The 12023-nt window shown below is 42.0% G+C and overlaps 1 protein-coding gene across 11 annotated transcripts in view; it reads right to left on the bottom strand.

Moving 5' to 3' along the window:
- The window catches only part of RSPH10B (radial spoke head 10 homolog B), a 74936-nt gene that overhangs the window by 1968 nt on the left and 60945 nt on the right, over positions 1-12023 (bottom strand). For 4 of the 11 annotated variants that reach the window (XR_013760724.1, XR_013760725.1, XM_079121218.1 and 1 more), the window contains exons 20-21: positions 8665-8863; positions 6530-6706 (exon numbers count right to left, since the gene is read on the bottom strand). Coding sequence is in view for 9 of the 11 variants with exons in the window: in XM_079121218.1 (XP_078977344.1) it covers positions 6532-6706; positions 8665-8863 (374 nt within the window). In the remaining 2 variants the exon portion in view is untranslated. Of the gene's footprint in view, positions 1-6367; positions 6707-8664; positions 8864-12023 lie in introns of those variants that run through there. The other 7 variants (XM_079121217.1, XM_079121214.1, XM_079121220.1 and 4 more) reach the window with 4 other exon arrangements.

Genomic DNA, 12023 nt, shown 5'->3' with positions numbered 1-12023 from the left:
AAGGCTGGCCTTGAACTTGTAATCCTCTTGCCTCAGCATCCCGAGCCAGGCATGCACCACCGTGCCTGGCTAGACTTGACTTTTTTTTTTTTATTGTAAACAAATGGGATACATGTTGTTTCTCTGTTTGTGCATGGCGTAAAGGCATTCCATTTGTGTAATCATAAATTTACATAGGGTAATGTTTGATTCATTGTTTTTTTCCCCTTCCCCCCACCCCTCCCACCCCTCTTTTCCCTCTATACAGTCCTTTCTTCCTCCATTCTTGCCCCCCTCCCTAGCCCTAACCCCTCCCTCCCCCCATTATGTGTTGTCGTCATCCACTTATTAGCGATATCATTTGTCCTTTGGTTTTTTTGAGATTGGCTTATCTCTCTTAGCATGATATTCTCCAGTTTCATCCATTTGCCTGCAAATGCCATAATTTTATCATTCTTTATGGCTGAATAATATTCCATTGTATATATATACCACAGTTTCTTTATCCATTCATCAATTGAAGGACATCTAGGTTAGTTCCACAATCTGGCTATGGTGAATTGAGCAGCTACGAACATTGATGTGGCTGTATCTCTGTAGTATGCCGATGTTAAGTCCTTTGGGTATAGGCCAAGGAGTGGGACTGGGTCAAATGGTGGGTCCATTCCAAGTTTTCTAAGGAATCTCCACACTGCTTTCCAGAGTGGCTGCACTAATTTGCAGTCCCACCAGCAATGTATGAGTGTACCTTTCTCCCCACATCCTCGCCAACACCTGTTGTTGCTTGTATTCTTGATAATTGCCATTCTAATTGGAGTGAGATAGAATCTTAGGGTGGTTTTGATTTGCATTTCTCTTATTACTAGAGATGTTGAACATTTTTCCATATGTTTGTTGATTGCTTGTAGATCTTCTTCTGTGAAGTGTCTGTTCATTTCCTTAGCCCATTTGTCGATTGGATTATTTGTATTCTTGGTGTAGAGTTTTTTGAGTTCTTTATAGATTCTGGAGATTAGTGCTCTATCTGAAGTATGAGTAGCAAAGATATTCTCCCACTCTGTAGGCTCTTTCTTCACATTGCTGATAGTTTCCTTTGCTGAGAGAAAGCTTTTTAGTTTGAATCTATCCCAGTTATTGAGTCTTGCTTTTATTTCTTGTGCTATGGGAGTCCTGTTGAGGAAGTCTGGTCCTAAGCCTACATGTTGAAGATCTGGACCTACTTTTTCTTCTATAATCTGCAGGGTCTCTGGTCTGATTCTAAGGTCCTTAATCCATTTTGAGTTTAGTTTCGTGCATGGTGAGAGATATAGGTTTAGTTTCATTCTGTTGCATATGGATTTCTAATTCTCCCAGCACCATTTGTTGAAGAGGCTATCTTTTCTCCATTGCATATTTTTGGCCCCTTTGTCTAGTATGAGAAAATTGTATTTATTTGGGTTTGTGTCCGTGTCCTCTATTCTGTACCATTGATCTACCTTTCTATTTTGGTACCAATACCATGCTGTTTTTGTTAGTATTGCTTTGTAGAAGAGTTGAAGATCTGGTATTGCAATACCCCCTGCTTCACTCTTCCTGCTAAGGATTGCTTTAGCTATTCTGGGTTTCTTATTCTTCCAGATGAATTCCATGATTGCTTGCTCTATTTATGTGAGGTACGTCATTGGGATTTTAATTGGAATTGCATTGAATCTGTATAGCACTTTTGGTAGTATGGCCATTTTGACAATATTAATTCTGCCTATCCATGAACATGGGAGATCTTTCCCTCTTCTAAGGTTTTCTTTAATTTCTTTCTTTAGTGTTCTATAGTTCTCATTGTAGAGGTCTTTCACTTCTTTTGTGAGATTGATTCCCAAGTATTTTATTTTTTGCGAGGCTATTGTGAATGGGGTAGTTTTCCTAATTATTCTTTCCAAAGATTCATCACTTATGTATAAAAATGCATTAGATTTATGTGCATTGATCTTATATCCTGCTACTTTACTGAATTCACTTATGAGTTCTAAAAGATTTCTGGTGGAATTTCCTGGTTCCTCTAAGTATATAATCATATCATCAGCAAATAGGGATAGTTTGAGTTCTTCTTTTCCAATTCGTATCCCTTTAATTTCTTTGGTTTGTCTAATTGCTCTGGCTAGAGTCTCAAGAACGATGTTAAATAGAAGTGGTGAAAGAGGACATCCCTGCCTTGTTCCAGTTTAGGGGGAATGCTTTCAGTTTTTCACTATTTAGAATGATATTGGCCATGGGCTTAGCATAGATGGCCTTTACAATGTTAAGGAATGTTCCCACTATCCCTATTTTTTCTAGTGTTTTGAGCATGAAGGGGTGCTGTATTTTATCAAATACTTTTTCTGCATCTATTGAAATTATCATGTGATTCTTGACTTTACGTTTATTGATATGGTGAATTACATTTATTGATTTCCTGATGTTGAACCAACCTTGCATCCCTGGGATGAAACCCACTTGATCATGGTGCACTATCTTTTTAATATGTTTTTGTATGCGATTTGCTAAAATTTTATTGAGAATTTTTGCGTCGATGTTCATTAAGGATGGTCTGAAATTTTCTTTCCTCGATGTGTCTATGTCTGGTTTAGGTATCAGTGTGATATTGGCTTCATAGAATGAGTTTGGGAGGGTTCCCTCCTGTTCTATTTCATGGAATACTGTGAGGAGTATTGGCATGAGCTCTTCTTTAAAGGTTTTGTAGAACTCGGCTGAGAACCCATCTGGTCCCGGACTTTTCTTTGTTGGTAGGCTTTTGATGACTTCTTCTATTTCAGTACTTGAAATTGGTCTATTTAAATTGTGTGTGTCCTCCTCATTCAGTTTAGGCAATTCATATGTCTCTAGAAACCTGTTGATGTCTTCGAAATTTTCTATTTTGTTGGAGTATAGATTTTCAAAATAGCTTCTAATTATGTTTTGTATTTCAATCGTGTCTGTTGTGATATTTCCTTGTTCATTCCGAATTTTAGTGATTTGGGTTTCTCTCATCTTCTCTTTGTTAGTGTGGCTAAAGGTTTATCAATTTTGTTTATTTTTTCGAAGAACCAACTATTTATTTTGTCAACTTTTTGTATTGTTTCTTTTGTTTCAATTTCGTTGATTTCAGCTCTGATTTTAACTATTTCCTGTCTTCTACTACTTTTGGTGCTGGTCTGTTCTTCTTTTTCTAGGGCTTTGAGCCGTAGTGTTAGGTCGTTTATTTGTTGAGTTTTACTTCTTTTATTAAATGCGCTCCATGAAATAAATTTTCCTCTAAGTACTGCTTTCATAGTGTCCCAGAGATTTTGATATGATGTTTCTTTGTTCTCATTTACCTGTAAGAATTTTTTAATTTCCTTCCTAATATCTTCTGTTATCCATTCATCATATAAGAGCATATTGTTTAATCTCCAGGTGTTGGAGTAGTTTCTGTTTTTTACTCTTTCATTTATTTCTAACTTCAGTATGATCTGATAGAAAAAAGGTAGTGTCTCTATCTTCTTATATTTGCTAACATTGGCTTTGTGGCATAATATATAGTCTATTTTAGAGAAGGATCCATGTGCTGCTGAGAAGAAAGTGTATTCGCTCTTGGTTGGATGGTATACTCTATAAATGTTAAGTCTAAATTATTATTGTGTTATTGAGATCTATGGTTTCTTTGTTCAATTTTTGTTTGGAAGATCTGTCCAGTGGTGAGAGAGGCGTGTTAAAATCACCTAGTATTATTGTGTTATGGTCTTATTTGGTTTCTGAAATTGAGAAGGATTTGTTTGACATACATGGATGAGCCACTGTTTGGGGCATAGATGTTTATGATTGTTATATCTTGCTGATTTATGCTTCCCTTAAGCAGTATGTAATGTCCTTCTTTATCCCTTTTGACTAGTTTTGACTTGAAGTCCACATTATCTGTAATGAGGATGGATACTCCAGCTTTTTTGCTGAGTCCATGTGCATGGTATGTTGTTCCCCATCCTTTCACCTTTAGTCTATGGGTATCTCTTTCTATGAGGTGAGTCTCTTGCAGGCAACATATTGTTGGATCTTTCTTTTTAATCCAATCTGCCAGTCTGTGTCTTTTGATTGATGAATTCAGGCCATTAACATTCAGGGTTATTATTGAGATATGACTTGTATTCCCGGTCATTTGGTTCATTTATTTTATTTTATTTTATTTATTTATTTGACACGACTTGGTTCCTCCTTTATTTGACAATTCCTTTAGGATAATTCCTCCCTTTGCTGATTTGCTTCTTTGTTTTTCATCTCTTCCTCATGGAATATTTTGCTGAGAATGTTCTGTAGTGCTGGCTTTCTTTTTGTAAATTCTTTTAGCTTTTGTTTATCATGGAAGGATTTTATTTCATTGTCAAATTTGAAGGTAAGTTTTGCTGGGTATAAGATTCTTGGTTGGCATACATTTTCTTTCAGAGCTTGAAAAATGTTGTTCCAGGCCCTTCTAGCTTTTAGGGTCTGGATTGAAAAATCTGCTGATATCTGTATTGGTTTCCCCCTGAATGTAATTTGGTTCTTTTCTCTCACAGCCTTTAAAATTCTGTCTTTATTTTGTATGTCAGGTGTTTTCATTATAATGTGCCTTGGTGTGGGTCTGTTGTAATTTTGTGTATTTGGAGTCCTATAAGCCTCTTGAACTTGATTTTCCATTTCATTCTTCAGATTTGGGAAATTTTCTGATATTATTTCATTGAATAGATTGTTCATGCCTTTGGTTTGTTTCTCTAAGCCTTCCTCAATCCCAATAATTCTTAAATTTGGCCTTTTCATGATATACCATAATTCTTTAGACTTGACTTTTATCTTGAGCACTATTGTGATTTTTAGACCCCATTTAATACAGAGAGCTTGAAGAAAGTGCCCAGTGTGGTCTGAACAGAAAGCATTCCTCATTGTCCTTTGGAACTCCTGAGGAACCATCCCAATGAGCCACAACTCTGCACTTACCTCGTGGTTGAGATGAAATCCGTGTCGATTAAGCTAATTTTTATTTGTCTGGCCAGCACGGGATCTAGGTGAAAACTAGCCAACTAAGCGGTCCAAAAATCATGGTATTTCACTAGCCCTAAAGGTGGTCCCCATATTCCCTATCACTTAATCTGTATGAGCCTGTTAGGAGGAAATGTCTTTGTGGATTCATAGTACTTTCATTGTCATTTGGTCCTAAATAATTCACAACCGTGGTGATTTCCTCTTCACCCATGTTTTACTTCAGATGGTGGCTCTCGTGTTTACGGTGTGCTTGTGGCACGCTTTGCAGTCACCTTGTGTTAGATCCGGTACCCTATACATCATTTGGAACTGCTGCACTTCTCAACCTAAAAAGCGTTTAGCGTGTCAGTGTCTGTTCTCCGTTGCTTCCCGGGTCCTAGCTCTGTATTCCATCAGGTTTTGAGTTTAGTTGCTCACATCATCTGAACCTTTGCTAATCCGTGTCGTCCTGCTTTCCACTGTCACGATGGCAGTCCTCCCTGGAATTCCCTCAGCTCTGCAAGGCTAATGTGCAGGTGTGTGCTCCTTTCGCCATCACCTTGATTTCATGTGGTGCACTTTTGCTATAACTCGTGTCCGGCAGTGCTTGCTAGTGCGGGCAGCTCAATGAGACTGGCTTGGCACATCTTTTTGCACGTCTTTATTTTCATTCTTTCTGTGTAGCTCTTAGATATTTCCCTAGTAGAGTGATGCTGAGGTGGATTTTTATTTTTAGTGCCATTAAATTATCTCTGGACTTGTTTAGGGGGAGCAGAGTGAGTTTAATCTGTTACTTTGGCTGTTGGGGTATCAGCACTTTTCTTTACGTTCTTCTGTTTTCTATTTCCCATCTTTTCCCCTTCCTCCACTTTCTGTTGAACTGATGGTTTCCTGTATTCCTTCTGCTAATTTGGGTAGCTTTAGATTGGTGGTGACCCTTAAATTTTAACACAAATTATTAGCCATAACGTTTTCTGACGACCCATCTATTGAATGCCTGCTCCCGTCATCCCTCACTGCTGCCTGCAATCGTTGCTGTGTGGTGTTTCAAATGCCATGGGGTGCTCTGGGCATTTGCAGGAAAGGGCCAGGGAGAGGCCACAGGAAGTGGCACCTGAAGAACCTCAGATGGTTATGGGGACAGAATGCATCCAGTCAGGGGAGCAAGAGTATCTGAAGAAATGTTTGAATAATTTCCTTCATTCCCCACTGTCTTCTGATTCATTTATCAGATTCTAGCATCATCATCATGCGTGACTTTGATTTTTTTAGACATGTATTAAAACATCCATTCGTTAATATGCACATGTGTGTGTGTGTGTGTGTGTGTGTGTGTGTGCGCGCGTGCGCATGTGTGTGTTCATTCCACTCAGTTTTCAAATCACAGGCCTCTCAGTGATCTAGCTGCATAAAGCTGGATGTGCAGGCCAAGGTGGAGTATTCAGAACACTGAGAGCACAGGTGAACTGCAAACAACTTTATTGAGCAGGGCATGTGTCACAGTTCCTGCAGTCCTAAGCTGCTCTGTGTCCACCTGTCCTTGCAGTGCACCCTCGACAGTATGTACCTTTACTTCCTCCTCTTCTTGCTCGGAGTGGACTTGCTGGCCTGGGACATAGCTGTGTCCTCTTTGGGAGGGCTTGGCGTGAGGACCGAGGATGGGGCATCCCCTGGCTCCTTGATCACAGTGATGTCCACCTCAGTGTCTTGTTTCTTGGCCTCTTCCTCCCGTAGGATATTCAGCCTTAAAAAGCAAACACAAGAAGGTAGCTTTTTACCTTCGAAATTATTTATTTTGGTATTAGGGATCGAACCCAGGGGTGCTTAACCACTGAGCCACATCTCCAGCCCTTTTTATATTTTATTTTGAGACAGTTCTTGCCAAGTTGCTTAGGGCCTCACTAAATTGCTGAGGCTGGCTTTGAACTTGTGATCCTCCTGTCTCAGACTCCCAAGCCACTGGGATTACAGGTGTGCACCACCATGCCCAGCATTTTCTTTTAAAATTTAAAAGCCAATTTTTACTTTATGTATCATGTACAGTTGTCCATACTGTATTTAAACAGTGCCTGTGAACAACACTAAACCGCCATCACCTTGCCTAATTAGTCAGTAAAGCCATATCTAGGCGCCCAAGTAGAGTGCCTGTGGACCTGCCCTGGTGCGAACCACTTTTCTTGGTGGTCTTGTGAAAGTCCTCGCATGTCCCTTCAGCGTAGAGCGATGCTTTCTCCAGTGAGAGGAGACACGTCACCGAGGGCAGGTTTCTGCACTGGGACAAATAACCACGTGGAGCTGAGCCTCAGCAGTGACCCTAAGGTGAGTGCAGCATCCCAGCCTTGTTTTCAGCTCACCGCCTGGTCACACCTGGTCCCATCACCTCACCTCACAGAAGAGGAGGGAGCTTGCAGTCATGCACAGGCAGGTGGAGGGGTTGGGGTCTGCCCACTGCTTCCTGCTGCCTCCTGCACAGCTCTCAGTTCCACTTAGACACCCAGGAGAACAAGCAGCCCGCAGAGAGCCACAAGCCCCCAGGACACTTCTGACACCAAATGGGTTTTCTCCCACCCCACCAACTGTGTCCTGGAGTTGGGTTAAACTCTGACTCTCTACTCATGTTAGCAAGATCCCGCAAGTGAAGAGGGCTCAGTCCCACAAGGCCACCCCCACCTCAGACGCCAGTTGCAAGTTCAGGTCTCGTACTTCTGACCAACCAGCTATGAATCAGAAGTGCCCACAACCCCCTCTTCAGGTTCTAAAATTCGCTAGAGTAGCTCGTAGAACTCTAAAACACTTTGCTTACATCTAGGGCCTTACCTTTACTGGTTTACTTTAAAGGATATTATAAAGAATAAAAATGAACAGCAGAGCACAGTGGTGCTGGACCAATTCCAACCACCAGAGGCTGAGGCGGGAGGATCACAAGTTCTAGGCCCACCTGGGTAACTGAGACCCTCTGTCTCAAAAAATAGAAAAGGGCTGGGGGTGTAGCTCAGTGGGAGAGCACGCCTGGGTTCAATCCCCAGGACTGCAAAAGAAAAAAAAAAAAAAATGAACAGCCAGAGGACGAGGCATGCACTTTAACCCAGAAGAGTCCCCTAAGCACAGGAACTTCTGTCCCTGCAGAGTTTGGGGTATGCCACCTGCCCATCACCCCATCACATGGATATGTTCAGCCCCAGAAACTCCCATTAGTAATGGAACGCAGTCCCCAGCCTCCCCACCTGCCCAGAGACAGGTGAAGCTTGAGAGTTCTCCAGTCACACAACTGGTTTCTTTGGCAACCACCCCAAGCAAAGTTATCCAGGGCCCCAGCAAGTCATCTTGTACATAAGTGTATGAAAGGCATCCCTCCAGAATCGAGATTCCGGGACCTGAGAAGGCCTGGTGTCAGGAACTCCTAACAAAAGGTCCTCCTATCCCTCTGGAGGTCATAAAGGCTTTGGAAGGTGGTGGGGCAGAGGCCAGATGTTTGTTACGTTCAAGACCTCCCCAGGCAATGGGCATGCTCCTGCTGCTCCCCAGGCAATGGGCATGCTCCTGCTGCTCCCCAGGCGATGGGCATGCTCCTGCTGCTCCCCAGGCGATGGGCATGCTCCTGCTGCTCCCCAGGCGATGGGCATGCTCCTGCTGCTCCCCAGGCGATGGGCATGCTCCTGCTGCTCCCGGAGGAGGGAGGGAGGGGAGGCCGGGCCCTGTTACCTCGCCTCCAGCTCTTCACTCTCCATCTTCCTCTGCTGCGCCATGGCCGCGTCCCGCAACCGGTTTTCCTTTATTTTGTCTTTAAGCAGCTCCTCGTGCTTGTGCGCCTGGAAGAGCGTGTTCACGAAGAAGACGTACATGCTGCTGACCCACGTGTTGAGTTTCTCCTTCTGCTCATTCTTGGATTTTTCATTTTTCTCTGGAATAGAGTTTCATTCAAATGAGAATTAGTACGACCCTGCCATCCAGAGTCTTTTACTCTAATTCCACCCCCTTCCTGTGATGGCCTCTGTGTCCCAGTCCTGCCAGAGGGGTTGAGGAAACTGCAGAATGCTAGTGGCCACCTGGACAAGGCAAGTGCTCTGCAGACCGTGGCTGCTGTCAGCACCGCCTTTGAGCCTCCCAGTACCCGTTTCCTCCTGAGCAGTCATGTTCCCATCAGAGGGGAACAGACCTGCCTGACTCTTGAGAGACTTTCACCTCATTTGAGCCAGGTGCAGTGCTGCACCCCTGTATCCCAGCAGCTCCCGAGGCAGGAGTTCAAAGCCAGCCTCAGCAAAAGTGAGGCCCTAAGCAACTCACTGAGACCCTGGCTGTCTCTAAATAAAATACAAAATAGGGCTGGGGATGTGGCCCAGTGACTGAGTGTCCCTTAGTTCAAGCCCTGGTACAGTTGCATACAGAGGTTAAGGAGACTTGTCTTGAGTTTGGGCTACTCCACTATACGAGGGTGGGGACAGGGCAGTGGTGTCTGAGCAGCACCGTGGGAGGGAGTCTGAACCATCCACCCCACCAGTCAGCCTGCCAGTCCGGGGTCCACTGTGGTGTGCCCCAAGTGCAAGAACAGGAAGAACCATGACTCTGGTGCCAGATTTTCGAGACTAATGGTGCTTCCCATGTGCGCTTCCCACGTGGACTCCAGTTGGAAAATACACAACCTGCAGCAGGTCACACAGCCTTGGGCTTGGGTAGCTATATGCATGGAGGAATGGAAGTCAAGAAAACAAGCCCCAACCTGACAAGGCTCTTGCACAGCCCTGCTCTGAAGCAGCACTGTGTAGCACAGACTGGGGCCACGTAGTTAAGACTCGAGGCCTAGCTGTGCCACATCCTCATAGTGCAACCTTGGCCAGTTAACAGTGTCCAGTTTCCTCACTGCAAATGAGCACCACACTAGTACCTGCCTCACAGGTGTTGTGAAGATCAGATACGTTGCATGCAAGCTAAGCCCTACATGCATGTGAAGCACACAGTAATCCTGCCATGGGCAAGACCCATGGACCAAAAGACCAGTGTTCCAACCCTAGGGAGAGGGGCAGGATGGAATGGATTGATAGAGAGTTGCAGGAAATGAAAAATCTTTCATAAAAGATAGCTTATTGAGTAAAATTCCTAACTATTGAAGTCAAGCCTGCTCATGGCAGAAAATACTAGATTTGTTAATAAAATATATTGGGCACCAATTATGTACCAGGCCCTGTTTGAAGTGCTGCAGGAAACACAACAAAACAAAAATATGTACCTCTAGTGTAACCAAAATGTGAACCTATACTGTCCCATGGTCCTAGATGTGGAACACCTATAAAAACTTTATAATACTAAATTATATAGTTATAATAAGAATATAACATGTAGTAGGAATATAATACATGTTATATAAGATGTTATATAGTAGGAATATATGCTAACATGATTCTAATAAATCAAATATATACACGGTCTCTAACTCATGATTTCTGACCTATTTTAATGTACCCATGTCCATTTCATTGAACTGTCGACAGACCTGAACACCTGGGCATTGATGGGCATTCTGGTGTACATCCTACTAGTCAGTTATCGGAGGAGACAGCTAACATGGGATCACCGGTCCTGCTCTTCCCTCAGCAGGGATTTCCGTAGGAGTGTTAATGGCTGTAAATCATCCTGATGTCATGGAAACAGGAACTGCGCCCAGCTTCCCTCAGCCACGGGTTTCTTCAGTGTCCTCAACCAGGTTGCTGTGAACATCCTCCTCCAGCTTTGCCCACATCTCTAAATTCCTTGGGATAAATCCCTAGAAGCAGAGTTGCTGGATGAAACTGACCTCTCCCTGGAAACGCGCACCCAGAGTGCCTTGTAGAAAGATGGAGCCTCTTTATAATCCCACCTCGGGGCATGAAGACATTCTTCTCTCACCTCACTGCCATAGCACCATTGTCTTTTAGTAGCCATTTATGTTTTAATTTGCATTTCTCTGATACCAGTGAAGTTCTTTCCGTATGTTTATGGGTCACTTATGGTTTCTGAAGAGTGACTTTTTCCTATTTTTTATCTTTCTTTATTTGTAGTATTTTAAGGATATTCCCTTATTTTTTTTCCCCCTCTTTTTTCAATTTTTATTTGTTCTAGTGTTTTCTGTTTGGATTTTCATTTGGTTCTTGGTTTCTTTTGCCAAAACTTGGTTTTGATTTCTATCAGTATTTTTCTTTGTATTTTTCACCTTAGTTTTTATACTTAAAAAGGCTTATCAACACTAAGAATATAACATACACGTGTATATGCTCTCAGTTCTTATGGTTCCAGTTTCCACATTTACCTCTTTAATTCAGCCGAATATTTTCCCTAAATTTAGCCAATCCCAGCTGCATTTATTAGACAATCCATCTTCCCCTACAAAGAAGAATAAGCTACTATTTACTGGATGCCCATGTGTATTTACAATAGTCAGCCTCTTTTTTCTTTTTTTTTTTTTTTTCTTTTTGCCAGAATCAGTTTGCTTATTGTAGCTTTATATTTTCAGTATATTTTATTAAAGAGAACTAAAATTATTTTCTTGATTTTCTTTTTAATATTCTTATTTGTTTCTGTCCATTGTTTTTCCAGATGAACACTGGGAACCTTTTGTCAAATTCATAAAACTGTTGGGATTAGAATTAGCTGGAATTGCAGTTAAGTCTGTAAATTATTTTGGGGAGAATCTACATTGCTACAATACTGAGTCTTGCCAGGTAAGTGGTATTTCCATTTATTCAAGATTTTTATAAGATCTGTAAAGTTCAGTACTTTGGGGTTTTAAAATTGTAAATGGAAAATTTTAATGTAAATAGTTATGAGATACAACATGTATGCTTAATCAGGCTAATTAACATATATCATTTCAAATACATACTTTTATGGTGAGAACATTTGGAGTTTACTTATAGGAATTTTGAAATACACATAATTAACTCTAGTCACTACTTCCAATCCTTGATAACCACCTATTCTACTCTCTGCTTCTGAATTCAGCTGTTGCAGGTTGTGAGATCATTCATCATTTGGCTTTCTGTGCCTGACCTTTTTCATTTAGCACAACATCCTCCAGGATCATTATGTTG

The sequence above is a fragment of the Sciurus vulgaris genome (assembly GCF_902686455.1).
Source record: "Sciurus vulgaris genome assembly, chromosome: 18".
Taxonomy (NCBI): domain Eukaryota; kingdom Metazoa; phylum Chordata; class Mammalia; order Rodentia; family Sciuridae; genus Sciurus; species Sciurus vulgaris.
Note: the sequence above shows the minus strand (reverse complement) of the source record. Positions and strands in the feature narration are given on the sequence as shown.